The sequence below is a fragment of the Amblyomma maculatum genome, chromosome 6 (genome assembly GCF_055883805.1).
Source record: "Amblyomma maculatum isolate TAMU_Amacu chromosome 6, ASM5588380v1, whole genome shotgun sequence".
In the NCBI taxonomy this organism is placed as follows: domain Eukaryota; kingdom Metazoa; phylum Arthropoda; class Arachnida; order Ixodida; family Ixodidae; genus Amblyomma; species Amblyomma maculatum.
This window is the reverse complement of record NC_139349.1, coordinates 172,773,145-172,800,353: the sequence shown is the minus strand read 5'-3', so window position 1 is coordinate 172,800,353 and position 27,209 is coordinate 172,773,145. Positions and strand designations below refer to the sequence as shown.

The 27,209-nt window shown below is 44.2% G+C and overlaps 2 protein-coding genes across 3 annotated transcripts in view; one reads left to right on the top strand and one right to left on the bottom strand.

The window, feature by feature from the left end:
- Window positions 1–288: 288 nt before the first annotated feature.
- IFT54 (intraflagellar transport 54) lies at window positions 289–15,220 on the bottom strand. Its single transcript, XM_084605772.1, has 15 exons — window positions 14,975–15,220; window positions 14,802–14,870; window positions 14,668–14,716; window positions 14,416–14,528; window positions 14,251–14,346; window positions 12,001–12,345; window positions 10,628–10,681; window positions 10,391–10,511; window positions 10,205–10,301; window positions 8,566–8,661; window positions 7,917–8,034; window positions 7,651–7,703; window positions 7,044–7,128; window positions 3,020–3,228; window positions 289–531 (listed from the first exon to the last, which is right to left on the bottom strand). Exons 1-15 carry the CDS (start codon window positions 15,107–15,109, stop codon window positions 372–374), a joined length of 1,800 nt encoding a protein of 599 aa, XP_084461898.1. The 5' UTR covers window positions 15,110–15,220; the 3' UTR covers window positions 289–371.
- A 192-nt stretch (window positions 15,221–15,412) lies between these two features.
- LOC146187414 (protein AAR2 homolog) overlaps window positions 15,413–27,209 on the top strand; it is a 34,641-nt gene continuing 22,844 nt past the window's right edge. The window contains exons 1-2 of one of the 2 annotated variants that reach the window (XM_084607670.1): window positions 15,413–15,567; window positions 17,178–17,434. In XM_084607670.1, coding sequence (XP_084463796.1) covers window positions 15,560–15,567; window positions 17,178–17,434 — 265 coding nt within the window. In that variant the 5' untranslated portion in view covers window positions 15,413–15,559. Of the gene's footprint in view, window positions 15,568–17,177; window positions 17,474–27,209 lie in introns of both variants that reach the window. The other variant, XM_084607669.1, reaches the window with a different exon arrangement.

Sequence of the window (27,209 nt, the reverse complement as noted above, 5' to 3'; positions counted from 1 at the left end):
GAAATTGTACCGAAGGCCTTGCAAAGTCTGAGCTCTACCGATTTCTTTTGCGTTACAGCAGTCATGTTCAGTCAACGGCCGTGCTACATTTGACATTTTGCTCGATGCTGCCATCAGTTGCTATTCCGGTCGTACTGTAGGAAAGATCCTTTCTGTCGAAGATAGGTTGCCAGTCATTTTCTGAAAAGATTGTTGTTATTCTTGTACATGAAACTGTGGGACTGTTTGATTGAAAACACTGAATACAATTGATTTCATGCTTCTGAGCTGAGCGCAGGACTCGTAACACAGGGATGCTTTTTCTCTTTATTTTTTCTCACTCAGGAAATAACAGCATAACATGTGCGAGGCTAGCGTAAACACGAAAAATGTCAGCGGCCAAGGTTAGCAGCAGCCAGCATCTTCTCTAGTCGTTCAGCATTGCTGAAGATGGTGGCCCTTGTTGCAGAAATTTCTTCCAGCTGGTCACAGATGCGCTGATCCAGTTCTTCCAAGTTCTGTCTTAGTGGTTCCAGGGCAGAGTCGGTCACACTGTGAGACCAAAGGATCATCGTAAGGCCCGTCGTTGTCATCATCATCAGCCAGACCATACCCACTGCAGGGCGAAGGCCTCTCCTATATTCCTCCAATTAACCCGGTCCCGTGCTAGCTGCATCCACTTGACCCCTGCGAACTTCCTAACCTCATCTGCTCCCTGCTAGGCTTTCCTTCCTTGGAATTCAATTTGTTACCCTAAGCAACCATCGGTTATCCTCTCTTTGCACTACGTGCCCTGCCCATGTCTACTTCTTCACGATTTCGACTAGACTATCACTAATTTGAGTTATTTCTCTGACCCACACTGCAGGCTTCCTATCTCTTAATGTTACCGCTACCATTTTTCGTTCCATAGCCCTCTGCACTGTACTCAACTTTGTAGAATCCTTGTTGTTCGCCTCCGTGTTTCAGCCTCATAGGCGGGTACAGGTAAGAAGCAACTGTCGTATACTTTCCTCTTGAGCGATACCGGTAAACTGCTAATCATAATCTGCGAGAAATTGCGAAATGCACTTCATTCCAATCTTATTCTCCTAGTTATTTCCCTTTTATGGTTTGGATCTACTGTTACTACCTGTTCTAAGTAGACATATTCGCCTACCACTTACAGTGTTTCGCTACCTAACGTAAACTGCTGTTCCTTTCCGAGGCTGTTGAACATTAATTAGTCTTCTGCATATTGATTTTAAAGCCTACCTTTCTGCTTTTCCTGTCTAGGTCATCAATCATTCTTTGCAGTTCATTCCCTGTGTTACTTGACAAGTAATGTCATCAGCGAATCGCAGATTACTGAGGTATTCTCCATCAACCCTTATCCCTAACTTTTCCCATTCCAGGTCTCTGAATACTTTCTCTAAGCAAGCTGTGACTAGTGCTGGGGAAATTGTGCCTCCTTGCCTAACACCTTTCTTTATAGAAATTATTTCACTTTCTTTATGCAGAACTATGGTTGCTACGATATACCCTGATTGCAAACCCAAGGTACAGACAAAAGCCATATGTGAAAGTTCATCAAAGCAGCATTTCATTCATCCTCCTCACTACTCTGCACTGGCACACTATATATTTTTTGCCATTCAAAGTGGCTGCTCTCTAAAGTAATAAACACTTTAGTGGTTTATGTATTTTTATAGTGGCTACCATGATATAGCAGTTTTCATCTCGTGTGAAGAACTGCTTTCTTTTTGGTTTGTTAATGTTATTTGCAAACACCATGTGAGTTCTAAAATGAACAAGACGAGCAATTTTTCGTATCCTTTAATGTTCCTTTTTTTTTTCATTGATCAGATATTCAATATTTGATAGCATTTTTTCCCCATATTCATATTTAATTTATATTTAAAAAAAGTCTGCATTTGCACACCCCTGCTATTTACAAAAAGTAGAAAATGCTCCCGAAAAATAGGCATCCCATCAATCCTATCCACAACACATTGAGAATGATGCTCCTCCCTCAACTCAGCACATGCCGGCACAGAAGGAAGAAATGAGGAAGAAGGAAGAAATGGGGGGGTGTCCATTGGATGGATGCAAACCCCGATGATGTCATCAGGGAGGGAGCGCACAGGAAAGTCTCGCCCTAATCAGTTTCAAGCGATCACCAGAACCACTTTGTAGAGATAATTTGTAAATTATAGGCTCATTGCAAAGCTTTTAAGCTTGACTATAATGCTCGTAAAGACCACCTTTAAGGATTTCTTGCATTATAATATTACGGCGAATACCGCTTAAGGGCCCTTTAACCTGTGGCCTTTGCAGAATGACACACCTGTGACCAAATGCAAAAGACTTATTCTGGTATAGTACGTCTCGTGGTGGCATCACCATGATCGAGTAACAATAAAGTTACAGAGCTGTGGGCACGTTAGATGAAACAAGGATATAATTTCCTGTGCGGTGATGTGCCACTATGCGGGTGACACTTAGTGTTTGTCAAGCACCTCATTTGGGGATAAATACAAAAGTCATTTCGTATGTGCAAAATATAGTTTTTTTCCATGGGGAAACACAAAGGTTATGGCTAGTATCTGATTTCTTGAATTTATGCAGCACATAGCTATTCCTGGGAGGCTGTGCTCACAAAGAGCATCATGCCATTTTTCTATTCAGCATTTTCAGGAAAATTCAGTATCACTACGGTGTACACCTGTATTCGTGCCTTGTTTTTCGGATACATATTGCACATTTACAGCTCAATTGAATGTTTTCTGATGCTTATCTACATCCAGATTGCATGCACTGTGTGCAATGGTTCATTATCAAGCCACCCATCTTTTGTGTTATTCATTACGAGCAGTACAGGCAGACTCGGAGTGAGGTGTTGGCCACTTATAAATTGAGACAGCAGGCACAATCTGCTCCACACATTGAAAATTGAATTAAACATAGCTTCTGGAGTGAGGCAGCAGCTTTTTTTTTTTTTATTACTTAGTCTGCCTTGGACACGTCTTCACTAGGGATACAAAACACATCAATTTCATACCTTTGCTCAGAGCTGTATGCGCGGAGGTTCTTGGCATGCTCCTCTTTCCACGTGCTTAGCTCAGCAACCATGGAATCGAGGTCTTCGGAGAGCAAGTCAAGGAGCTTTCCAAGTGGTAGTGCCCCACGGCTAACTGCTTGGATGTGCTGTCTTAACGTTTCCATCTTGTCCTGGCTGGCTGTTGTCTTGGAAACAGCACTGGGCATGGCCTGAAATAAACCATGCTTGATAGGTCAGCACATGATTTGCCAGAAACAGCCATGCCCACGCAGTGCAGACACTCCAGGAACCAAATGGAATTTGTAAGCAACATACCGCCTTTGTGTCCCATTTAAATTTTGCATTGGCTGTACAAAGAAACTGATGAGTTTCCACATTTGAACATGAAGGTTTGGTAGCCGTGTCAAAAATAGTGCTTAAATTTAGCTGTGCTTTCCAAGCACTACAGAACTTCCAGTTAAGATTCTACTGAAATATGCTGGCATGAAATCAGAACCCTAGTATTTGAGGACACAATGACCTTGATGTTTGTGATAAGAACTTATCCATGGCTACCTTGTTTACCTTAACAATGCATCTGGAGCTTTAGGAGAGGCCTCTTAGGAGAAGAAAGGCAGCGATTATCAATTGCAGGTGTGCATCCGTAATCCACATATGACCAGTTTGTCTTTCAGTGCAGCTTTTCTTTGTCTTTTAAAACATTTGTTTTGTAAATGAGCCTTGATAAGTACTGCAGATGCTAGAAGCAAGAACATCATCTAAAGATATCTTGGTTGAGTAGTGAAGATAGTTCGAAATTGCACCAGCAAGTTACTTTTTGCAAATAATATGTAGAGCTCTCAGTACAATCATACTTTGCCAGAACCACCGTGGTTTAGTGCATTTCAGGGCATGTATGCATACAACTCCATTGTCTAGTTCATAAGGCTGGCTGTGTCAGCTAGCCCTGCTTAAATTAACCTCTCCTCACTCTCCCCTTTTTGATGTAACTGTTTCTTCCAGACTCATTTTCTACTATCTAATTTGCTACCAGCACTTGCCACTTGCCACTTGTAAAATAAGATCAGCCGTTTATTTTTATTTAGTTCTGCTTAAAGGCTTGGCTTCTGCCTGGCCTTGACTAAGTGCCTAGTGATCTCGAAAACCTAGAGTTGCCAGGGAAACTACTCTGCCAGGGAATATACTCTGAAAAATCGGGGAATCATCAGGGATTGGTCACACAAGTAGTGAAGTCTGAGAAAAACACTGACTGAAATGAACCCAATGGTGTGCCATCAGTTCACATTGATGCAACATCTTTTTGCTCCCAGTCTGGCATCATCCCATCCGTTTGAGCTTTTTCTGGTCATCTAAGAAGTGAGCACTGTGCAATTACTGGGTTGGTTCTGTACTGGTTCTTACACTCCTCAGTAAGTCTGGCTTGGTGTGGATAATAAACATGGCTGCATTCAAACGTGTTTCTGTGGCTTAGCTGTAATCAATTATGTGTGGAATTCACAGCCTTTCGGTGTTTCATGCAAGGCTAGATCTAGAAAGCTTGCTCCTAGACTGTGCCCATCTCCAGCCCACGCAGAAACTGAAACAAACTGAATCTAGATGCCCTATGGTTTGAGTTGTGATGACGGGGTCGTAAATGCCTGCTATTTTTGTCAAAGAGCCTGTCCCACGGCTCTTCGGGTGAACAAAAGGCTGCCTGCAGAGCAAAGGCAGTGGTTTTCACTGATGATGGAAGAACCAGCCTGTGTCAGCCCTCTCTCTGAGGGACACCTAGTTAAAAGCCTGAATAAATCTCTGGCAGTACACTGAGCAGTGTATTTATTTATTTATGAAGCCCTCGTAGGCACACGGCTTGTCATTTAGATGATTTCTCAAGCGTACCTGAAATTGAAGCTGCCTGTTTCTTTCATGAAGGCATTTGTAATGTTGTTGCCTGGACCACTGTTCTTATGAACCCATGAAGCAGCTCGAAAACTTGTGAGCATAATTTTTTGAAATTTTGAAAAAACACAGAAATCATTGGCATGCTTAGAAGGGAAAGCTTCATCTAAAATTGCTGCACTAATTACCACGGTTGACAGCGCTTAACCACAAGGACAGAGTAAGGAACTTAAAAGAGACGACGACACAGGCACTGGACTAACACCAACTAGCTCGACAGCTTGTACTGATTACCATTTGAAATGTGACACCATTTATGGTCCTGTTATGGTTGATGATTTCAGTGTGGTAAAGTCATTATGCGAGGGTGAAGCAGGTCATCCCATCTGGACTCCTAGTGGTGACCACGGTTGAATCTGTGTCACATTAGGTGTCACAAGTTGTTGACTCGTTGCTGCTTTTAATTTATTTTACAAGTCATGTTGTGTCTCTCAGCAGTGTGCCATGCCATGACATTCGCAAGTTGACCTCAAACAGTGAGGAGGTTTCCAGCCGCACAAACAGGTAGCAGAAGATAAATACTAAATATCTTCGAGTAGAACTGTTGTTTGGGCTAGTTGGCACATTTTGAGTGAAAAATACGGCATGGCGGATGAGGACAAAGAAGGCACACAAAAAGGCACTAGTCCTGTCGTTTGTGGACTTTCTTTGTCCTCGTCCGTCATACCGTATTATTTTTTATTCAGATAAATACCATAGGCCTTTTCTGCACTTGAACTGTAACGACAAGAGCATGCCCACTTGTAGGAAATGTTGGGCAGCTCACAATATCTCGTGACATTCAGCAGCTCGCTTGTCGTGCGAGTTACGAGATGCACTCACTCTACACAATTTTCCTCCTCAGTGATGTGATGCCCGTATGCATTAAGTAGTGACCAATGAGGAGGAGGAATAAAATGTTTGTAAGGCATCTCTTGCTTTCCATCGCTGTGCTTTGGGAAATGCATTTGTCTTGTAATTTAAGCTAGCTGTTTTGATATTTAAATCATTTGAGGATACTCAGTTTTATTTGCAGCCAATATTTATTACTCTTATCTGCTTCAAAATGAAAAATGTGACATTTACACATGCCAGGGGGAAACTAGATCCTTAGAAAAAAGAGGAGAATGGTACCTGCCAATATCAAAGAGCGCAAGAGGAAAAGCTGCAATCGCTTCATAAGTCGCAGTTTGAAGCTGGATTTCGAAATGAGCTGTCTCAGAAAAGAAGAGAAAATGTAATGCGGTATTTGCAGCTTCAGTAAACAGTATTTCTTTCCCTTGAACTGATCTTGTATACTGTCAATTATCATCGGCCACTATGTTTACCCGCCTCTTCTGCAGTCAGGGGAATTTTTACAATGTTCAGGGATAACATTGAAAAGTCAAGAGAATTTGAAAAGAGTAGCTTGCTAGAAGACATCCTGCCTGAGAAATTTATGGCAGAATATACATAATGGGTATTCTCTTGCAGCCATTCTAACTGAAAGTAGACCAGATGCATATACTAGTTCAGATACGATGCAAAACATCTTGAAGTAAACCACATGAGAACAAAAGCAAATGTGAGTCACCCAAGAGTATTGGACACGTATCTCACCTTCATCTTGATTTAGGCATAGCATGCTGTTTCTGGAGGTGTACAATAATCTTCTATTTCTCACACCAGAGGTATTCACAGTTCAGCTTCTCACAGTTCAGTATGTAATAATGAATTTAAACATTCAACACTGTGTTTCAGATATACTTTCAGATAGGTAGCTCTAAAGTGCTTCATAAAATTATGGTGGAATCATTTTTGTAACTGCTTTACATGAACACGAAAAAAAAATTGTTTGTTTGAACACCTCATAATATAATAGCCAGGAGTGTAGGCTGTGTTCAGTTGGCTGCAGTTATAAGCCTTTTGCAGGTCTTTTTGTCAAAAGTCAGTTGTCCAGCTTTTTTGTGGCCCTTACTTGACCAAACTTTGTTCACCTTTATGAGATCTCGTATTTTATTCCATTTGGTTTGTAATACCAATATAGGCTTCAGCTGTAACAGCACTTGGTGTCCACTTTTAAGGTGTCACATGCTTGATGCATTCGCATGCAACCGAGTCATCTTACGGGTTCTGTTGCTGCGAAGCCAGTGGACGGCCTTTGGCTTCCTTGCTCCAGCTCTTTCTTTGCCTCAAGGATCTGCTTTATCAGACTTCCTGAAACCACACATGCATCCAGTTGTGATGTTGTCCTCATCAACACTGATGAAGGTAGTGAAGAGAAGGGTAAAATGGGGGGGGGGGATTGGTACAGACATGACTCTGCATCACTATAGCATACCTCAAAACACCCTGAAATGCCGATCGTAAAGAAGGTCACTGTAGGAAGCTAACCTTAATGTTACTAAATCCGGCTAATTTCTTCACGCTTACCACTGTTTGCTAAATTGTCAGTTCCTCACTTGAAACTTGTACTCTCCAGATCTCAGTTCAGGATGATAAATGCTTGCACCATCTCCTGAGATTATAGGTTAACAGCGTAAATATGTAATGGGAATACGAGAGAAGAGGACAACACACAACAGCGCACATTGTGTCATCCTCTTCCCTTTTGTCCCCGCTATGGCTTTTGCGCTGTTAACCTATAATGAATCACCAACAAGCCAAATCTGCTGTTTCGAGCATCTTAAAGTAAGTGGGCGCACGTGTACTTCGGCTGATTTGGATCAGTGAACTTGCCTTGTTCAGACTCGGGAAGTTGCTCTGACACTGGGGCATCCGACCTGGCCTGCAAGATGTAACAGACAGTCATACTTCATGACGCCCTCCTTTTCAGCCTTGGATGTTTTTAGGCTGAGAGTATATGAGCACGCAGTTACTGTTTCAGCTGAACGAGCTAGCTCTTGGGCCATCAGTATTTGAGGCTCTTAACAAAATCTAAGCTGAAACAAAATGCATGTGTGCTGAAATCAACTTTTTCCTAAATGCGTATTTTACTTACTGTCATGGGTTCCACAACTGGAGCTTCGGTGATCACAAATTCCTCGTCTTTGTCATCTTCATTCTTGTCATCGCTTGTGTCTAAAATTACATTTTCAACTGGCTTTGCAGTTGGGGCCCTGCAAAGCAAACAACACCAGTATTCCTAGTATAGTGATTGGAATTGGGACCAGTTGTGTACCTGCATAAAAACAGGTGTTTGTGTGTACATCTTGGCTGAGCAAATGTGCTTCACTTTAATAGCATCAATTCACTCAAAGTCTTTCATGACGTGGGGATGCGATGTTGGTAGCACAACATGATAGCTGTCTCCATGAAAAATTGTTTGTCGCTGCATTTGCTGTACATGGGTGATTTCAGCTATGTTCACAGTTCAGGATTTCTAAATCTCTTACTTGACAGCGCACAAAGCAATATGCACCGTTTATGTCTAAGAGTAAATTAACCATGATGAGCTCTGTTTAAGTGTTCAAGTCTAATAAGCTGCATAATTTTTCGAGCTTTTAGCTCTAAGGTAGCTCCCCTCCTTCAGCTGAAAATTTTGGAGCAGTACCATTGAACACTGAGTTCAAATCCAGCATTGTGACTGCAGCTTGCAGTACTTAGCCAGCCATGAAAGAGCACTGCAAGAGCCACAGATGAGTCGTTACCTTGCTACGGGAGTGCTGTCAGCCGAAGTTTCCCTTTTTCGAATCCTCGGGGCTGCTGGTCTGGAGCTTCGAGGCCGCGATGATCGCAGTGTTGACCTGACAAAAAGATACCACTCATGGAAAAAATGTGTAATGCAGAAACTGCCAATAGCAGTGAACCCAGATTCCATTCTTATTATTTTGTACTTCAGAAATACTACAGGCATACTAGGCCCAAGCAGGAGAGAGGTCAAGTACAATCATTATTCATCTTGAAAGCAATTACTGTCGAGCTTCTTTTGAAATCTTGTTTTGCGAAGTGCTTGGTAAGTTCTTATTGTAGTTTCTTTCTTCTGCAGTTTTGAGGCACAACATATTACCGTGCCGATTGTGCATCCACAGAACCAGCAGTAGAGTGGTGGTAACACATTGCTGGTTTCATTAGGCAGGCACAGCCACTGCTAGCCCTTTTTTGGTACACTTTTCAAAAGTTGCCACTGAGCAGCAATGCTAAGTAAGCACCTGCTTTTGAATGGCACAGAACGTGACGCAATGGCACAAACAGCGTCAGATTTATGTCTGTCTTTTTTCATGCACATTTGTTGTACTAGGCGTACGGAGCACTAGTTAATGCAGTAATTATTCTGTTACAGCACACATTTCAGCATTCAGTTTTTTCTGAAGCCACATTCCACGGAGCTGAATGGTGTGGCCCGACAGCTCTGAACACTTCAGCCTTTGTTCCAAAAGTGTGTAACTGCTTCGCAGGCTGTCTTTACCACCAGGCTCCTTTTCCAACTAAGATCTGAAAGGCCTCGTCTGAAAGGCCTTTATGGTGTCATAGCTATTTACAAATTCTGTAAGTATGTCTGCGATAAAGAGCTGCTGTTTTTAGGCGCTCATGAACATGTTAAAGGTTAAAGGACGGAGCTGGAGCAATGAGATAATCGTGCCAAGATTGCATGAGTTGTTTGCTGTTGCTTTTCCTTGTATTGTCTTGGGAATGGGGGCCAAATAAGCGATGGACAGTGCTGTTAGCGAGTGCCTGTGCTTGTGTCAATCGTTCTTGCCTGTGTCACTGCTGTGCTGTACTATACCTCTGTATCATGAACCAACAATCCAGCCACTGTGTTTTAAGCTCATGGGGTGTCACGCACAGCAGATGTATTTTCCATGGTGTATTGCCCACTGTTGTAACTGTCCTGACGAGCACAACAGAACAGCAGTATACTTGGCACTGCTTCTTTTCAGGACCAAACATGGCAGTTTGTGTGGTATATGTGCTTAAATCTTTGATGCAGATGTTTTACTAGCCCTGTAGGCTGATTGTGCACTTTTAAGAAGCTGTTTATAATATACATCTTACAGAAGTTTCCCAACTGTGAAAAACGTTTGTGCCGGAATCAGATCTCTCTAAGGTATGGGCCTCGGCTTATTGGCAGTTCATCTTGAAAGAGCGCAAGAAGGTGACAAATCAATACAAAGCTCACTTTGTCAGTACTTTGCATCTGCACTCTGCATCCAGACATAAAAACAAATTTCATGCGTGATGAAGGTGCACTCTCTCTGGTTGCACATAATGTACTAGCTTTGGGCACCTCTGCCATTTAAATATGCATTGCCATCTGTGGACAGTATCCTGCAACCCAGCAAAGCTCACCGTGAAACTGGTCTCTCAAGTTCTCCTGGAGCACTGACTTCAGGTTCAGGTGGGGCCAGGTTGTTTACCTCCCCGGATGTCATCGCCTGGCTGTTTACTGTACAAAAGTGCATTTGCCACAACATGTTGAAACTACACCTGTGGAAGCAAAGGCGGACATGCATGCTTCACAGTCATTTCTCTTACAAGCAGACTGCCTCTCCTGCTGTGCTTCAGTTCTGCCATCAGAAGTTTGTTCCTTGTGAGAAGGCTGCTTGGAACTTCGTGGACGTTTGACTTTGACTTCCTCTTCTTGTTGCATGTTGTGCTGTGGAACAGAGAGCATGTTAGCAAGCACAGGTTGACAGAACACTGCACCAAACACTGTAGTGCACGTCGTAGTAGTGCACATAAGCGAAAATGCAAGTGGAAGCCACAGCCTACATTACTGGTATGCAGCTCCAATTGCGTATTGTCTTCTTTTGTGGGTATTTGACCCTGCAAGAAGAAGAAAAAAAGTACACCAAGAATTTGCCATGAGGTATCAATACCTGAACTGCATTCCCATCTCACAAAGCACTGAAAATGCATTGCATGTAAGGTTTGTTTGTTTGTTTGTTTTTTGAGTAGCAAGGCTTTCTTGAGAAACACATCATAAACTCCAGTGCACATGTGGTTGTGGCTAAAGCTAAGAGTCATGAGCATGACACTGCTGAAATGATGCACATATAGCTGTGAATTGAAGCAGTGGAATTCTCCACTGCGTCCAAAAATGACATTATGTTAAAATGAAGCAAAGCAAACAAAACAATTATAATAAACAGCCAATCTAAAAAATATTGGTTTTCTATCTTTTACTGATAGAAAAACATGGAGGCTGCAGAACTCAAGTGAACATGATCAGTCAGGAGATGCTAGCAATTTGATAAGCCGTTAACATCTGTAACCAATTGGAAGCCTTTGTTACGATTTGCCACCAATGTGTGACAACCGAAGTGGCCTCAGAGCAGCATCAGTCAAAGCATTTCGGCCATTTCAGCGCAGTGCAATCGGCTGCCCAACGCTTCCTCCTGTGTTCCGGCACGCCGAATTTACACGCGCCGAATGTGTGTGCGTGCGTGCGTGTGCAAACGCTGGCCAAGGCGAGTGCTCGAGGGGGAGAGAACGACACCCTCGCCCATCTGCAGGAGGTGGAGGGGTTGCTGTCGCAACACCGAGACTAAGTCATCGCAGCTTGCTCGGACATGCATGAATTCTTCGCCCTTTCCCTCTGAACTGACGAGCGCATAAAAAGCAGCGGCAGTTTCCGCTGCGAGAGAGACTATACTACAAAGTGACTTCAGAGACGCCGCAGCGACGACGCGTATCAGTTTTCTCTCTGGACCTGCTTCTCTGCTCGTTCCTACGTGACGTTGAATTAAACGTTGTTTTGTTAGTCGACACCTCGTCTTTGCTGGGGCAGCCGAAGCCTTCCACCGAGCCACGGAGCCGCCAGGCCAACGCTACAGATGGAGCCGCAACCTACATGTAACACCTTAGACGCCTGCAAAAGCCAGTTGTTGCTCAATGTGGCCAGGCTCAATGGGTCCAGCTAGTTCCAGCCCAGAGAAAGGCAAGTGCTCTCGTTAGAAAGCAGACGGGCTCCTCCTTCAACTCTTACTTTGTTTTGTGTTCTCTACAATCCCACAGGATTCTTCCGCCTCTCTACCTCAAATCAAGAATAAGCTCGTTAAGTTCAAGTGGCCTACTGCTGTAATGTGGGGATTCATTTGACAGTTTCTCTGTTGTGCCTTTTACAGAGTACAGGTGGCACTCACATGTTCAGCTTTTTCCACCCCATTGGTGAGCTCAGACAGAGCAGGATCGGTGGGCTCTTTCCTCTCCCGTGATGACCTTTTTCTCGAACTGGTCCTGGGTCTGTCACTGCTGCTGCTCTGATGAGTGGTGTCTGATGCACCTTCGGGAGCTTTGCTAGTACTAGGCTCCCTGGATTTGGGTTTGTGCTCTCCGGAGGTTGCTTTGCTTGTCTTGGTTGACTTGCTGCTCGATGTAGTTTTATCTTTTACCTTTGGCACTGACTTCTTGTCGTCATTCCCTTCGCCTTCACTCGCAGTCTTTCTTGACTTTCGTTCACCTTCAGACTTCTTTGATATTTTCGATGACTGCAAAGGGAAAGGATTATTACTCTGAAATGATTTTCAAAGATATGTTTTCAAGATATTTTAGAAGCAAACTGTTTTGCCTTTATAATCATATGGATTGAGTTGAAAATTCGGAAGCAGATATTTGAGAATGCATGCATGCTGCGAAGGTTCTAATGGTTCAAGGCTTTTGCCTGGGCTAGTTGGTTCATGGCGAAGTGATGAAATAATGGCATGAAAAAAAATAAAAAATAAAACAAGGACGAAGGAGCACACGCAAACGCAGGGCTGGCGCTAACTACTGACTGTTTATTTTTCAAAAATCAAGCATGATAATTGCTACACACAATGGACCATGTGGTGTAGTTAGCCATGTGATAAGCCATAGTGTGCCTTTGAAATTAACAAAGATAGCACATCAAAACTGAAACATAACATTGTTACCTGTGCAGTTCAAGAAATGGTACCTAAACAAAGACGCATCGGCTCGTGTTCACTCCAGCCGGAGAAAGGATGACAGATGAAAAAAAGTGAGTGCGCAAAGATGAAGGAAAGAAAGGTCAGAAAGTGAAAAAGACAAAAATGCGTGAAAGGTGTGGAAGAAATCTGAATGGACCTAAAACCAGCATGCACAGCAAAAGGCAGACTCAATTAACTAACCAACAGCCAAGAAGAATTCATAAAGAACAGCGCAAGGAGCAACACAGAAACACACACAAGAATGGATGGACGGTGTTGTTCCTTGCATTCTTAACAGCGCAAGGAACAACACAGACACACACAGAAAAATGGACGGACGGTGTTGTTCCTTGCGCTGTTCTTTAAGAATGAAATACCAACTAGCCCAGCATCTCATACTTGTAAACCAGCAAGAAACACAGCTAAAAAATTAAAACTTAAAACAGGTGGCAAACATTTCTACAAAAACAGCAGTGAATTAAAGAACAAAAATCTGAAGGAATATGGAGCCATGAGACAAAACCTTCACATATAGGCACCCATTAATGGCTGCGAAAAAAACATTAGGCATCTTCCAAAAATGACCGTTCCTTGTCCTGCAATAAATTTAGGGGGAGGTGATACATGTATCCACAGCCTTTTCCATGAAAAAAGTTCAATGATTTCTTTTTTTCATTTTGTTCTTTCCTGTCGCCAAAAACTGGGGCTGACAGACATGGCAAGGTTGATTGCAGTAGTTATATCCCCCCGACTTGTCCTTCACATGAAGGAAGGGCTTACCATCTCTCTCATTAAAACAGTACCCAATCTGACCAATATATGCTTTTCCACATGTGAGAGGGATGTGGTACACTATGCTCTTGCCTGGCAATCAGTGTACTATCTGGCATGTTTTACAGTGCACTCTGATTGTTTCTTCTGGTTCACCATCGAGCAAACTTAAGCCAATTTGCATGGAGCCAAGAAGACAACAGTCACATCCAACCTTGCCACTGCCTTCTTGATGTTATGTGACAGCTTGTGGATGAATGGAACAACAGTCAACCATTTCTTTTCAATCTTCTTCTACCATCCTTCACTTTCTGAGGTATGGCCTCACACACTCACGAAGGAAGATGAGTAGCCAGCAGAGGCGTGTGCTCCTTCATCTTAGTTTTTCACGCTATCCTTTCGTGACTTGCCCAATGGAGTAGAACATTTCAGAACCTTGGTAGATTACGAGAATTGTTTTCAATTTGTAACAATCTAAGAACAGAACTGTGCATATAGTTTTTTGTATAATAATGTGCATTAACTGCTTGTAGTGACTAGAAAGTTCATAGACGCTGATTGACAGGCTGATGGCAACCTGGCTAATGTACATGAAAACATCTTTCACGTAATAGTCAATATCTGCTTTCAAAATATTGTGAAAACTCGTAAGTTTGGATACCTCGTATAGTGCAGTTTTCGTAGTATACACATTACCTCTTTTTTCTTGCTTGCATCTTTTTTGTCAGGCTTGCTGAGTGCAGCAGGCTTTTCACCTGCCAGCACTTTCCGTACAGCCTCAGCAGAGTCTACCTGCAATTTTTATACGGATACAACCAAGTATATGCAGCATAAATTTAATTGGGCTTTTCTCGTAGTTACCTTTTTTGCTGCACATTTTGCAAGGGCTTGAAGAAACTCGTTGGTTTTATCCGGTTCGTGACCAGCAACAATTTTTGACGGTCGTGCTGGCAATGATGACCCGGTAGCAAAACCTGTATTTCAATTTTAAAAATTGTTTACAACACGTACGCTTTTTGACAGACACATATGCTTTTTTCTATAGTTCTGAGAGAAAAAATTCATGGCAATGACTTTAAAAAGCTTATAAATTAGCAGGAGGGGTTCACCTACCCACAGCGTCAATAGCCTTCTGTAAAAATGCTACTTTGCCTTCTTTGTCCTAAAAGGGAAAAAATAAAAGACAGAAGCTAGCTTAGCTGTATCAAAATTCCAGAAATAAATCGAACAGTTTAATTCGTACTCACTTTAATGTTCTCCGACGTAAGCTCTTCTTGCGTGTACAAGCCATCCAAAAAATTTGTTGCTTTTATGACCTGCGCGGTGCATCGGCATAAATAATAGCCCCCTCTTGCCATATATCGGATCAACATAGTGGTCCTACAATCTTGACAAAGGTATTAGATGAGTAATTGCTTACATTGTGGATAACGTCATGAAGAAATCTGAAAGGCGGTTTCTTGAGCAGTTTATCAGGCAAAGGTGGCTTTTTTATCACAGATCCTAAGAGGTCTTGTGTTTTCTTGATTACTCTGGCGCTAACTTCGTCATCCATATTGTTTCGACTTTTGTGCTTTACGCGCACGGGGTAGTTGATGAGAGTAAACGAAATAGATTACATCTTCGGTGGCGATGGAACGCGCGGAATGTGGCAACGTAGTTTCAGTTTTGGATTCATCTCCATAGTAACAGAAAGCAAATTTCACATAACCGCAGTTTCGTATATTTTGTTTTGTTCTTTTGATCGTTTCAGATCCGTTTGTTTTGGAATACACGAATATTTTTTCGAATATTTATGTTCCACTATAATTGTTAATGCCAGTGTATTCACTTTATGCCTCGATTAATAATTTGATGTAATTTACTGGTTTTAAAATAGCGGTGCAGTTAACGCGGCTGTTGCCGTTTGTTTTGGAACGCCGAGCGGCAGCATTAGAGCGCGTGCAAGGTTGTCACAAGATTTGCTAACGCATTGGAAACTGCAATCGTATAAGAACAGTTTAGTATGGCTGAGTAAGTATAATGTTACCTCAGATCTAAGGTTGGAGCAACGTGATCGAGAAACTTTTGTAGCTGCAAATGTTTAACAGCTCTAAACTATACACAGGAGAAAAAGGTTGGGCAGTTTCAGTGTCAGTAAGGGTAAACTTTGGCCGTTCCGATTCATTTGGAGCGTTGTGTGCCTCACGAGGAATTGACGTCTTGGTGCTTCCGAACAGTGCGTAATTGTATGCAACCGTTTACGCTGCTGTTGTACGCCCTGCAGACTCATCATATGGAGCTGATCACAATGTAGCCGTCGAACTCTTGGTGCTCCCTACTTTCGGTGCTATGAAATGGCTGTTCCAGCGTTTCTAGTTCTAGGTGAAAGCTATGATTTTTTTTTTTTTTTTGCCCCGTCGTGCCGGTCTTCAAGAGCTCGAGGGCTGCGCTTGTATACTGACGGACGGTGGACAGGGACGCTGTTGCAGGCGGCAGTAATGCCCGGTTCCTATTTTGTATTGTATTGCATTTCAGAGGCATCATAGTTTTAAATGTTACACTTCTGATGAAGGGATTTCGTTTATTTGTGAAAGTATGTATTTTGCAGCACTTGTTCCGTTGTCAACGATCGGCGATGTTTGGTGATGGGGGCCTTAGCCTTTATCCCACTCCACTGCTCTCCTAGGCACGGCGGAGCCAAGGCGGATATCATCGGCGATGGCGGAGCCAAAATGTAGAACAAGTCTAGTATTGCCGTTTCCAGGCGTTTCGAGGGGCTTCTACCGTCGGGCCGGCAGCTTGCAACTGTTCATTCTAACAAGTGGCTCCTAAACATGCATATACGCTGTCGACTGACCTCAGGAAACTATCACTTAGTGCGAAATTTGAGCCTATATGCGTTGGCGAACGCGGTCTTGCACTCGCTCCATCAACGAATTTAAGGAGAGGTCCTCAAATGCATATAGTTGCCGTGCAAAGTGTACTCCAGCAGAATTCTGTGTGAGCACGTGCTATATATGTCTATATTTGTCTCGGGAAGGATGATTGCGCATCAGAATCGTGATTGTTTTTTTTTTTTTTTAAGAGTGAGACTTTCTGACAAATACTGAGGCAATTATTGTTGCGATGACCGCGGCGCCTCGTGAATATGTTGACTTGACTTGGGTTCCTTACAAACATTGCCCATAAAGTGATTTCTCTGTAATGATAAATTATGAAAAAAAAAAGCAGTTTGTGACTAGTGTCTGCTTCTGTGCATAGCGGTAGGCACTGAAGTGGTAATGAGATGAAATCTTCAGAGCTCCAAGTATGTTGTCGTGGTCACCATTATGTGATGCAGTTTCAAGCAACTGTTGATTTATGAAGTGTATCTCATGGCGCAGTGATGTGTCTACTATTACGACTGCTTACATGCCATGAACTGCTAATACGTAATTGTGCTACAATGGTGCACGACCATATTCTTATAATTTTCTGCCCCCCTGGTAGCTATGGTTTTGAGTGAACACTATGGGACTGGTATACAGTACTAGTAAGCTTGACGAAATGAACTTTTCGCAAACAATTCTTGCTGCTTTCGGTTTCTACATATTGTGGAACAGCAGGTGGACGGTGCGCCGTATCCTTTTGCATGCACGCAGAGCGAGTGAAGGGGCTAGCAATGTCCAGATAGACCCGGTTGTTGTGGACCGCCTGTTGACGCAAGGTGCCACACTGGTGTTCCTGGATGTGCCGCCTGGCACCGAATTTGGCCTGGACATGTCCACCAATGTGGTGGGGGACAAGTTTCGCGGTGTCAAGATGATCCCCGCAGGGCTACACTTTGTCCACTACAGCGCCGTGAACAAGGCTGGCACAGCAGCACCCCGCACAGGCTTCTTCCACTACTTCGAGAAGGGCGAGATGCTTGTCAAGAAATGGGACAAGGCTGCCGAGGGTGAGGGCTTTTTGACATGGCCATAGTCTGTTTGGGAGGAGAGACCAAATATTTTACATTGTGTTTTACTGTAATGGTGTGTGTAATATGTTAGCAAACATGAGTCATCACTTGAAATTTGTCTCTTTTGGTGAATAATTTATAATTAAGCTTCTTCTAAGCAAATTTTGTTTTATTTTCAGCATTCGAACTGCAATTGTGACATAAGTATGATATTGCTTGAGGCATACAGAAACTTGCTTCTCTGAGTTCACTGGCTGTCATTCCATGTCTTTGGACCAGGCTAACATAAGAATTGCAGTGGACTAAAACAACATAGTGGGACTTGCATTGAAATTTTTATATGCAATTTTTGTGTGATCCAGCCTATACTTACTTGTTATTGCAGTCATCTTTTGACTTCTGGAACCAAAAATGAAACTAGTACATGTAAAAAGGAATTAAATTATGTATTATGTACAGTGGAACACTGATTACACGTCCCCCGTTCATTGGTTGACGTCGGATGATTTGCCTGTATTTTCTTTGCTTCCCGTTGGTCTTGTTCAATTTATGTCCCCGTACTGTAATCGCCCTTTGTTGCTGTTATTTTGTTGTTACTGCTTTGTAATTTTTTTTTTTTAACTTTGTGCACTCCTGCCTTGACCGCCAAAGCGCAGCCGGCAGTATTTATGAAATTATAATACGACGACCCACATTTTACGAAAAATCGGTGCGGGCCTGGCAGATCCCCCATAGGGATAATGCATTAAATTCCTTGATTACACGACGTAAAATTATGCACACCCAGCTTCTTACTACCGCCGACGGAAACTGCCCGGAATGAGAGATGGTGCAGAATTTCGCTGACAGACGTCTTGTCACCCTAACGATATTCCAAATCGAAGTTAACACGGGGTCAAGTGCACGCAGTGATGCGTGCGATGCCCTGTAGCAACAGTTTTGCTGATGGCTCTGACTCCGCACATGTGACCCACGGCCATTGGTATAAGACCGGTCTCTGCACCTAGCTTGCTCTTACGCGCGTCAGCATTATTGAAATAAAGTTTAATGTTCTTAGAATGAAGTTACTGTGTTGGCAGTAACAGATTAGACGTGCGTGATTAGCAGTGCTAGTTTGAACGCACCTTCCGCTGCTTCGTCAAGTTACAACCGTCACCCGGTGGGCCACATGTCGCTGCAAGATGCGTGCCTCCAGTGTGGGTGCACTTGCACCGCAGGCAAACAAGATCGATTTCATTTTTTTTTTCTTTTATCAGAATGAGGCAATTGCTTAATACAGACATTGCTGCCGCGGGTTGACAGGGAGTCTGAGCAGAAGCAAATGTAGCTCGCATGGCTGTACTATGAGCCTTAAAACGTCTTCAAATAGCCAAAGCAGGCATATTTATGGCACTTTGTCCAGCCTATCGTTTTGAGGTGCGTGTGATGCCTGCTAATTGCACAGTGATGGGAACGCACACGAGTACTGTCAAATGTCGTCTTTTCGATGCTAAAAGTTCTGACTGCGCAGTCTCAGCACTACCATATTTCAGTTCAGTTCAGTCATTCAGTCGTGTCCGACTCTTCGTGACCCTATGGACCATGTCACGCCACGCTTTCCGGTCTCTCACTATCTTCCTAACATCACATAACTTCATCTGCAGTGCCTCGAGGATGCCATCTAACCATCGCATTCGCTGCCTACCCCTTCTCCGGTAACCCTCAACCTTTCCCAACATCAAATCTTTCTCCAGCGACTCCTCTCTTCTCATCAGATGACCAAAGTAGCTGAGCTTTAACTTTAGAATTTGACCCTCCAATGAGCAGTCAGGGTTTATGGTCGACAACATCGACTGATTTGATTTTCTGGCAGTCCAAGGAACTCTCAAGACTCTTCGCCAGCACCACAATTCAAACGCGTCAATTCTTCGGCGGTCAGCCTTTTTCACAGTCCAACTCTCGCATCCATACATCACAACTGGAAAGACCATAGCACCATATTTACTCGCGCAATTTGCTGACCCATGATGCATTTCTTGTGCTTATATACATAAAATTGCTGCTCGCATTATTTTATGCTTCCTTCTGTTGTAAGCCACCAGAATGCACGAGAATGCGCGCAAGGCAAGCTTTGGATGATCAGAGCGGCCACATTGCTGTATGTGGCTGTGAAAGGTGCCAGCTGCGAGTGGACGCCATCACACCGGCTGCAACGCTTGTTAATTTCAATGTTGATGCCAGTAGAAAAAAAAAAAATTGAGTTCAAACTGCACGCTGTTCACCCAGCTCACTCATGCTGATTGGGCTTACTGGAAAGACACTACGACATCTCTCATAGCCTGAGTTGCTTTGGGATGTTAAACCCCATAAACCAAATGAAACTCGTAAGCAATGACGCGGTAACCGGAATCCAGAACTACCAATCTGAGTTTGGTTTGCCTCATCATTATCACCTTTTGTCTCCCTTTTCCTCTGACGAGTACTGCTCTTAGCTGTTCATATGCCCTCATTCTACGAAAAAAGAAGTAAGGTGGTGGAGTGGGAGGTGCTCGTTAGCTCCGACCTATAATTTCGGAGCAAACTTTATTACTTTATTTTTGTGCCAGTGGGTGGTACAAGCTCGGGGATCGACGTTTACGCAGAAATGTACGGCAGTATACACAGTTCAACCTTGATATAGCGAAGTAGTACGCTTCGAAAAAAAACTTCGTTATATCGCAAACTTTGTTGCATCGAGGTTTTTGTCTTTCAATGCTGCAAATGAAATTGCGCATTCTTAGAACATTGCCGTTTCGCTTTATTTTGCCCACGTGCGTTGGCGACGATATTACAAGCAATTGTAGAAGAAACATCAAGCAAATAGTGCGGCAAGAGTAGTTCAGTAAAGCTTCGTTACCTCAAAATCACATATCAAAATATCTATTCAGTTGAATTTTTCTGTGGAGCCGAGCTGTTGCCCACGGCGCAGTGCATTTCATTTCTTAGTGAATTGCGGATACCTCGAAATCTTGACTTATAGATAGAGATAAATGTCGCCACTGAAAAATTAGCGCAAGCTAGCTTCGCATGTTGCTGCAACAACTAAGAAGGGTGCGGCATCACCAAAAACGAAACCAAACGGCACTGCGGAAATCTATTCACAGTGTCCAGCAACACTGCAACCCATCACGTGCTCTCGCGGGCTGATGGGAATTGGGCATGCAAGCTAGGAGTCCCCACAAAATGACGCAGCTGGTTGGGCTGAATCTGTGCACCGTGCACGTGGCGGCATGCAATTCACCAACTAGCGACTGTGACAACACGGGACAGGGCGCGATGGCTTTGGTTTATGGCGTTTAACATCCCAAAGCAACATAAGGGACACTGTAGCAGAGGGGTTCGAAAATTTTGACCACCTGAAGTTGTTTTAACGTGTACTGACGCCGTACAGTAGATGGGCCCATGCATTTCGCCTCCATAGAAACAGCCACCGCGTCACCGGAATAGACCTCTCCCTGTTTGCAAACAACGTGACGTCAGGGAGGGACGGGACGATGGGGCGTGCGCCGGGCTTGGTGAGCAAAAGCGCTTTTAGCCGGGTCTTCCTGATGCAAGAAGTGGCGGGAAACTGCCCGCTGTTGTGCAATGTTTGCTTCAAATCTTCCAATAGCCATATTCGCATCCGGCACAATATGCGGAGTCCTTAGTACACGCACCTATTACCAATTTTCGCCTCGAAAAAGATGACAGTCTCGGCAAGCATGCATGCAATTATTTTTGTTCAATGAACAGGCAGGCCGCTTGCGGACGACCTGAAGTCCTACCAAACGCTTGAAACTCATAGGACGTAAGCATGCTGGAAAATGGGTCAATGCAGGCATATTACAGGCATTTCCTTTTTCTTTTTTTTTTTAAATCTTTGCAAAATCGGCTGTGATCCCCACGAAGCGTAGGCAGTTTATGAGCGAAAACAGCAGTGCACGCACGAGCTTCGTGCTTGGCTGGATGATTTCCATCCCAAGTAGTAGTAGAAAGTGGTATTATTATAGAATAAAATAAAAATAATAAAGGACGGAAGATTTTTTGCCTGCCCCGATATCTGCTTTCGAAATGAGCTGAAGCACTTGAACTGGGGCAGTGGAAATAAAGGGACAGCAAGGAGGCTGGTAAGAGAAATCAAAGAGGTGAGCGACAGGGAGAAAGGAAAAACATTGTTTTTGTTATGTTCGGCCAGACAAAGAAAAAAAATTATTTCTGCCTAGCCGTGTAGTGCTGTCACCAAAACTGTGTTAGAAGGAAGCTAGCAATAACACACGAATGAGTCCTGTGGTATGGAAAGTAACAAAGCGCGATTTGTACCACAAAATAATAATGCTACGAAGATGATGAAGCGGGCAGTGGCGCGGGGCGGAGCGCTCGCGCCAGGCCCGCTGGCCATTAAAGCATATTTCATCGTCATGTCATCATGTTGTTCTGTTTCTGTTGTGTTGCTATGTTCCATTGCTTGTCATGCCACCACGTAACATTTGGTTGGAGGTGCGGTTCATCCCCATCCTCGCCTTGCACCGTCGGAGCCAACCGTACGCCGGGTCCATCTGCCGAAAGCCCGTGGAGATCGCCGCCCAGCTTTGCCCCAGCCCTTTTTCTTCAGACCCGACCAGCCACTGTCCCCAGCCCTGACCACAACACACGACAACCAGGAAGAGCCCAAAGCCGACCGTACCGACCCTACCAACCCCACGACAAAGCGACCTCACGACCACTCGAGCGAAGACAGCACTCCCGCCCAAGCCGTTGGGCGGGTCCATGAGCCTTGGCCTTCGGCAAACGGTGAAGATTGGACTTGATGCTCCGGTGCAAGCATTCTTCCCATCTTCGCATTCATTGTGGTGTCCAGCGTTTTATGTCCCAATCCTGTGTCTGTGTTCATCGTCACGTCATGCATTGGATTTCTAGCAATCGATCGGGACAATCGCTTGGTGGCCCCGGGTAATGCTACGAAGATGATGAAGCGGGCAGTGGCGCGGGGCGGAGTGCTCGTGCCAGGTCCGCTGGCCATTAAAGCATATTTCATCGTCATGTCATCACGTCGTTCTGTTTCTGTTGTGTCGCCATGCTCCATCGCTTGTCATGCCACCACGTAACAATATTCATGCAAGGCGCACAAATGTTCATAAGGGCGCTTAAATGATTTCAGTAAAAACACTTTTCGCTTGGAACACGATAGCTTATGAACGAGCTTCCGTCAAGGGATGCTGTTGTAGTTCTGCGATCGTGCCACTGGCATGACCTTGGGAGCCGTTTGGTGAGAGAGCTCCTTCAACATGGCCTACTGAACTGGAATAAATTCAATGCCGAGCAAGAATCTTTAAAAGCGCTGCAATTGATGGCATGCTGCCCGGGCCTTTTAGAGCGCGATTGGCCAGCATTCAGCACGATTCGTTCAGGATGGCAATAAAGGAAACTAATAAGTGCTGGTTCTTTTTCCCAGAATTACGTGAACGCACTTGTATACCAGAAAAATGTGCTTACGGTCGAGAACAATGTCGAGGCCTTCCAGCGCACGACGTTTGTCGCTTGGCTCTTTGCACAGCTGAAAAATACATTTGTACCGCATATAGAACGGAAGAAACATGTAGTTGGTAATCTGCGATCGAATATCGCATCACACCATGCGGGATCTTGACGGCGTTGTGAAAAACACAGCAAGTTGTCACCAGACGAGACCAAATCCTCCGCACCATGTCACCAGCAGCGGAATGTTTTGCCCACCAATGGGCGGGTGCCCCCTTCGCCTCTCCTCCGAGACGTCATTCGTGACGTAGGCTGGGAGAGGTCTATTGGCAGTCCAACGCCCTGATCACCGAGCCACCGCGAAGTGAAAGATTGACGCAAGTTATCTGAAGCAGAGTTCGAAAAGAAGTAACCCTTATTGTGCATAAGGCAACCCGCTTCATGGTGCGTTCATGAAGTCTGTTATTTTTGCCTGATGTTTGCTCATGAGGGTCGGCGTTATGTGGCACTCGTAGATGGCTACTGCTACCAACGCTTACTCGTGCTCTTGCACGCCAACATACCTATACAAAATGTCAATTGCATTGAGCACTTCTGTTGTCGTAGGCATCTACACTGCCTCTTTGATGTCTTGGTCTGTGTCATCCCCGTCCTCCACAGCAGCTTTTTCTTGCACACTTGCAGTTATTGCACTGCCGTCCAGTTCTTATGTTGTGATGACACATTCATCATGAGTGATGAAGTCTTCAAAGCTGACATCCTTGGGAACGCCGCCTTGCTCGCACAGCTGTTGCTAAGTGTCAGCAAAATCTGACTGTGCAGGTGCCTCTCCTTCGCTCGCTTCATCATTGTCTTCCTCATCTGAAGAGTTGCACACAGCTTTAATGCGAGCCTTTCTAAAGCAGTTGACAATTATTTCCTTGCTGGTTGACTGCCAGGACGCAGACATTTCTATGCCCATAAACACGTCAATCTTGGTGTCCCATTTATTGTACATGTTCAGTAAAATTCACTCGATCATGCGCTTCTTGTTCGCACACTTCACGCTGTTGATCACTCCTTGATCCAATGGCTAGATCAAAGATGTGCAACTTGAGCAGAAAAAATTCCAGTTCGACGTTTGCAAGCTCCATGTCAACATCCTGTGCCGAGCAGTTATCCAGGAGAAGGCAGATTTCCTCCTTTGCTGCCCCATTTTTTCATCCAGCTCTTTTAGCCAGTCGCTCAGCTGGGCTCGTGTCATCCAAACCTTCGCATTTCTCACATACTTGACAGGCATGCTGTGAAGCAACGCTGTCTTCCACTTGCTCCGATAACCAGCGGCTTGTGTTTATCAGTTCGGTCTATGTTCACGCATAGCAACACGGTTAGTCGTTGCTTGCTCTGTTTGCCGCCATGCCAATGTTCATTTTTGAGAGCCAGGGTCCTCTTCGGCAGGAGGCGGTAGAATAAAGCTGTTTCATAGGCGGTGTAAATGTTCACGATATCATAGCTAGCAAGAATGCCCGCATGCGGTCACAAAGGCTCCGATTGCATTCGCCTCTGTACATTCACCACTTATTACTTTACCAACAATATTGTGGAACTCTTTAAAACATTGCAGCCACTCTCTGCTGGCTTTGCGTTCGTCGCACCCGAGCATTTATACGAAGTTCGGGGCTTTTTGCTGCAGTATGGCGCCACTCAAAGGCATGTTCTTGGCGTGCATTTCCATGACACGTAAATATGGCCTTCTCCACGTCACCATATGCACCTTTAGCCTTTTCCTCATACTCAGGCCGCTGTCACTGACAGCAACCATTATGCTGTCCTTTGCCTTCAAAATGGTTGAAAGTGTACACAGCACTATCTCGTACCTGTCGGCCACTTTCTTCTTCTCCCTGCCGGGGGCTACTTTTTAATTTTAGCTTTAAGTTCCAGGGAAAGTACTTTTCTTTTCCAAGGCACGCCACTCATTGTTGCACAAAAGTACGAGTACTACGATCACAGAGAAAGAAATGACTGCCGCAGTATGCCTTTTTCGTGACAACCATGGGGGAAGAAAATGCCAATGAACAAAAGACAGTCTAGGCTTGGTTTGGATTGACAGCATTACTCTAGACGTCAAAACGTCACTGTAAACGTCGAAACAGCAGATGTTATCTGCACGTCTATACATCTGGGATGCTGTGGTGGGGAAAATTTCTCTACGAACAAGTTTTTACAAAAGAGAAGCTTTTTGTTTTTTTACTTTATACTGCTGCGGAATTTTTCCAAAAAACTTCATTGTATCGATAGTGCGGTGTGAAACCACTTTGTTAAATCGAGGGAAGTAGCGAATGCATTTCATTGGGAGGAAGAAACTGAAACGAAAAAAGTTTGTTGCATTGTGAACTTCGTTCTATTGAGGTTCGTTATGTCGAGGTTCAACTGTACTGAGCGTTTTGACAATTTTCTAGAGCTCTTGCGGCGAGCTGGCGAAATTACTTAATTTGTGCACCCTCGTTTTGGTAGCCTTGATTTGAAGGAAGTATACATGCGCGAAATGCGCATGTAAATGCATTAACTCTCACAGAATGAAAATAGGAGTGCTTTATACTTGCTGGGATAGAATCATAATTTTGGCAACATGAAAGCGGGTGCATTTACAACGCGAGCACATCAGTTTTGTAAGATTTCCGATTATACAACGGTTTCATGCAGTCCCTTGAAAGTCGTATAATCGGGGTTCATATTCAGAATTATTTATTCATGCCTGGCATAAATAGAAAATGCTGTGAAACACAGCTTGACGAAGCTGTAGCCCCCTTTCACTTGGTAGCATATAAGCAGCACAGTGGTAGGCACAGACAATTACACAGTGCAGTATGAGATAAAACAATGAACAAAAAAGCGCTATGATAAAATGAATATCTGCTTCAGTGCTTTGAGCAAAATTGTAGACACACAATAAGACGTTATATACTTTCACTATATAGAAACACATTATCACAGTTTTTGCTGTTAGTAGCATACAAGGCATGCACGTCGCCGTTAGATGAGCTGATTATATCAAAATTATTACACTGCTACTACTTTACTACTGTTCTGCCGTAAAAGCTTACGTATAATATAAGATTTTTTCTCAGTTTTATCATATCGTATTTTCCGCCTCATATGTCGATCCAAACACATTTCAACCTAAATTTGCAGTTCCAGCTTCGTTATTAATCAGCACCATCAGCATCAGGCTTCCAGAGAGAGGAGGCGCTATCTAGCGGTACCTTCTGTTGACTGTTTCGATAGTTTCAGTTTCACCTTGCTGACCCTACGATCCTGCGACCGGAAAGAGGTCGACTGCAGCTCGCACGATGTAGGGATGGGGGAAGGATCACTCGGCACATTGTGTGGGTCGCTCACGGCCTCTTCAGCCATGTTGGGGCATGTTGGTCGCGCTTTCAAGAAATGCGGGATACTGAACGCATCTAGGCACCGAAGAAGAAGAGTTCTATTGAAATATATCGCCAGCAAGGGACTCTCCGCAGATAATACACATACCAGACGACGATCGCGGAAACCTTGAACCTGTGAACAATTCCTTGGCGCACACGCCGCACACCTTCATGCGGTGCTGAGGCAAACAGGCACGAGCGCGATGCATTGGCTGGCCACTCGTGCGCTGCTGTCTCGTGTCCGAGCTGGAAGTGGCCCACTAGCTTTAGAATACCAGAGGATTATGTGGCACCCGCAATTTCTGGGGTGAATGTGAACTGCTCTTCTCTTCATGCTGTGTGAAATTCTTCGATAAAATATGTCGGCGAAGTTAAGATGAGCGGACAAGCACTTGCACATGAAGGTTCATGGCACTATTCGATGCCTGTTGCGGGGGGCTGTTGGACACAAAAGCGCGGAGCGCATACGCCTCGCGGGCAACCACGAAATATAGTGCAATAATTACTGTGGTGATCTTTCCTCGCTCGCATTAATGCGGGTGAAAAATTTTGTAGCGAAAGCTACACTGCGGTAGGTTTTTAAGCTGTTGGCATGGCACCGTGGAAGATGAAGGAAAAGAAGGGAAAGAAGAAAAATTAGATGAAGACAAGTCCACTTGTCGAAACGTTGGCTCACCTGCGAACTGAGGCATACCCCATTTACGCTTCTTCAGTTCTTCATACCGTGCAAACCGTCTTCTTCCTCTCGTTCTACCAAGAAAAGAAGAAGACAAATAACTCTGTAGAAGTGAACGAGAACTATGAGCTGCTAGGACAGAAGGTTCGTTCGAACGTTGTGATGGCGGTGTGCC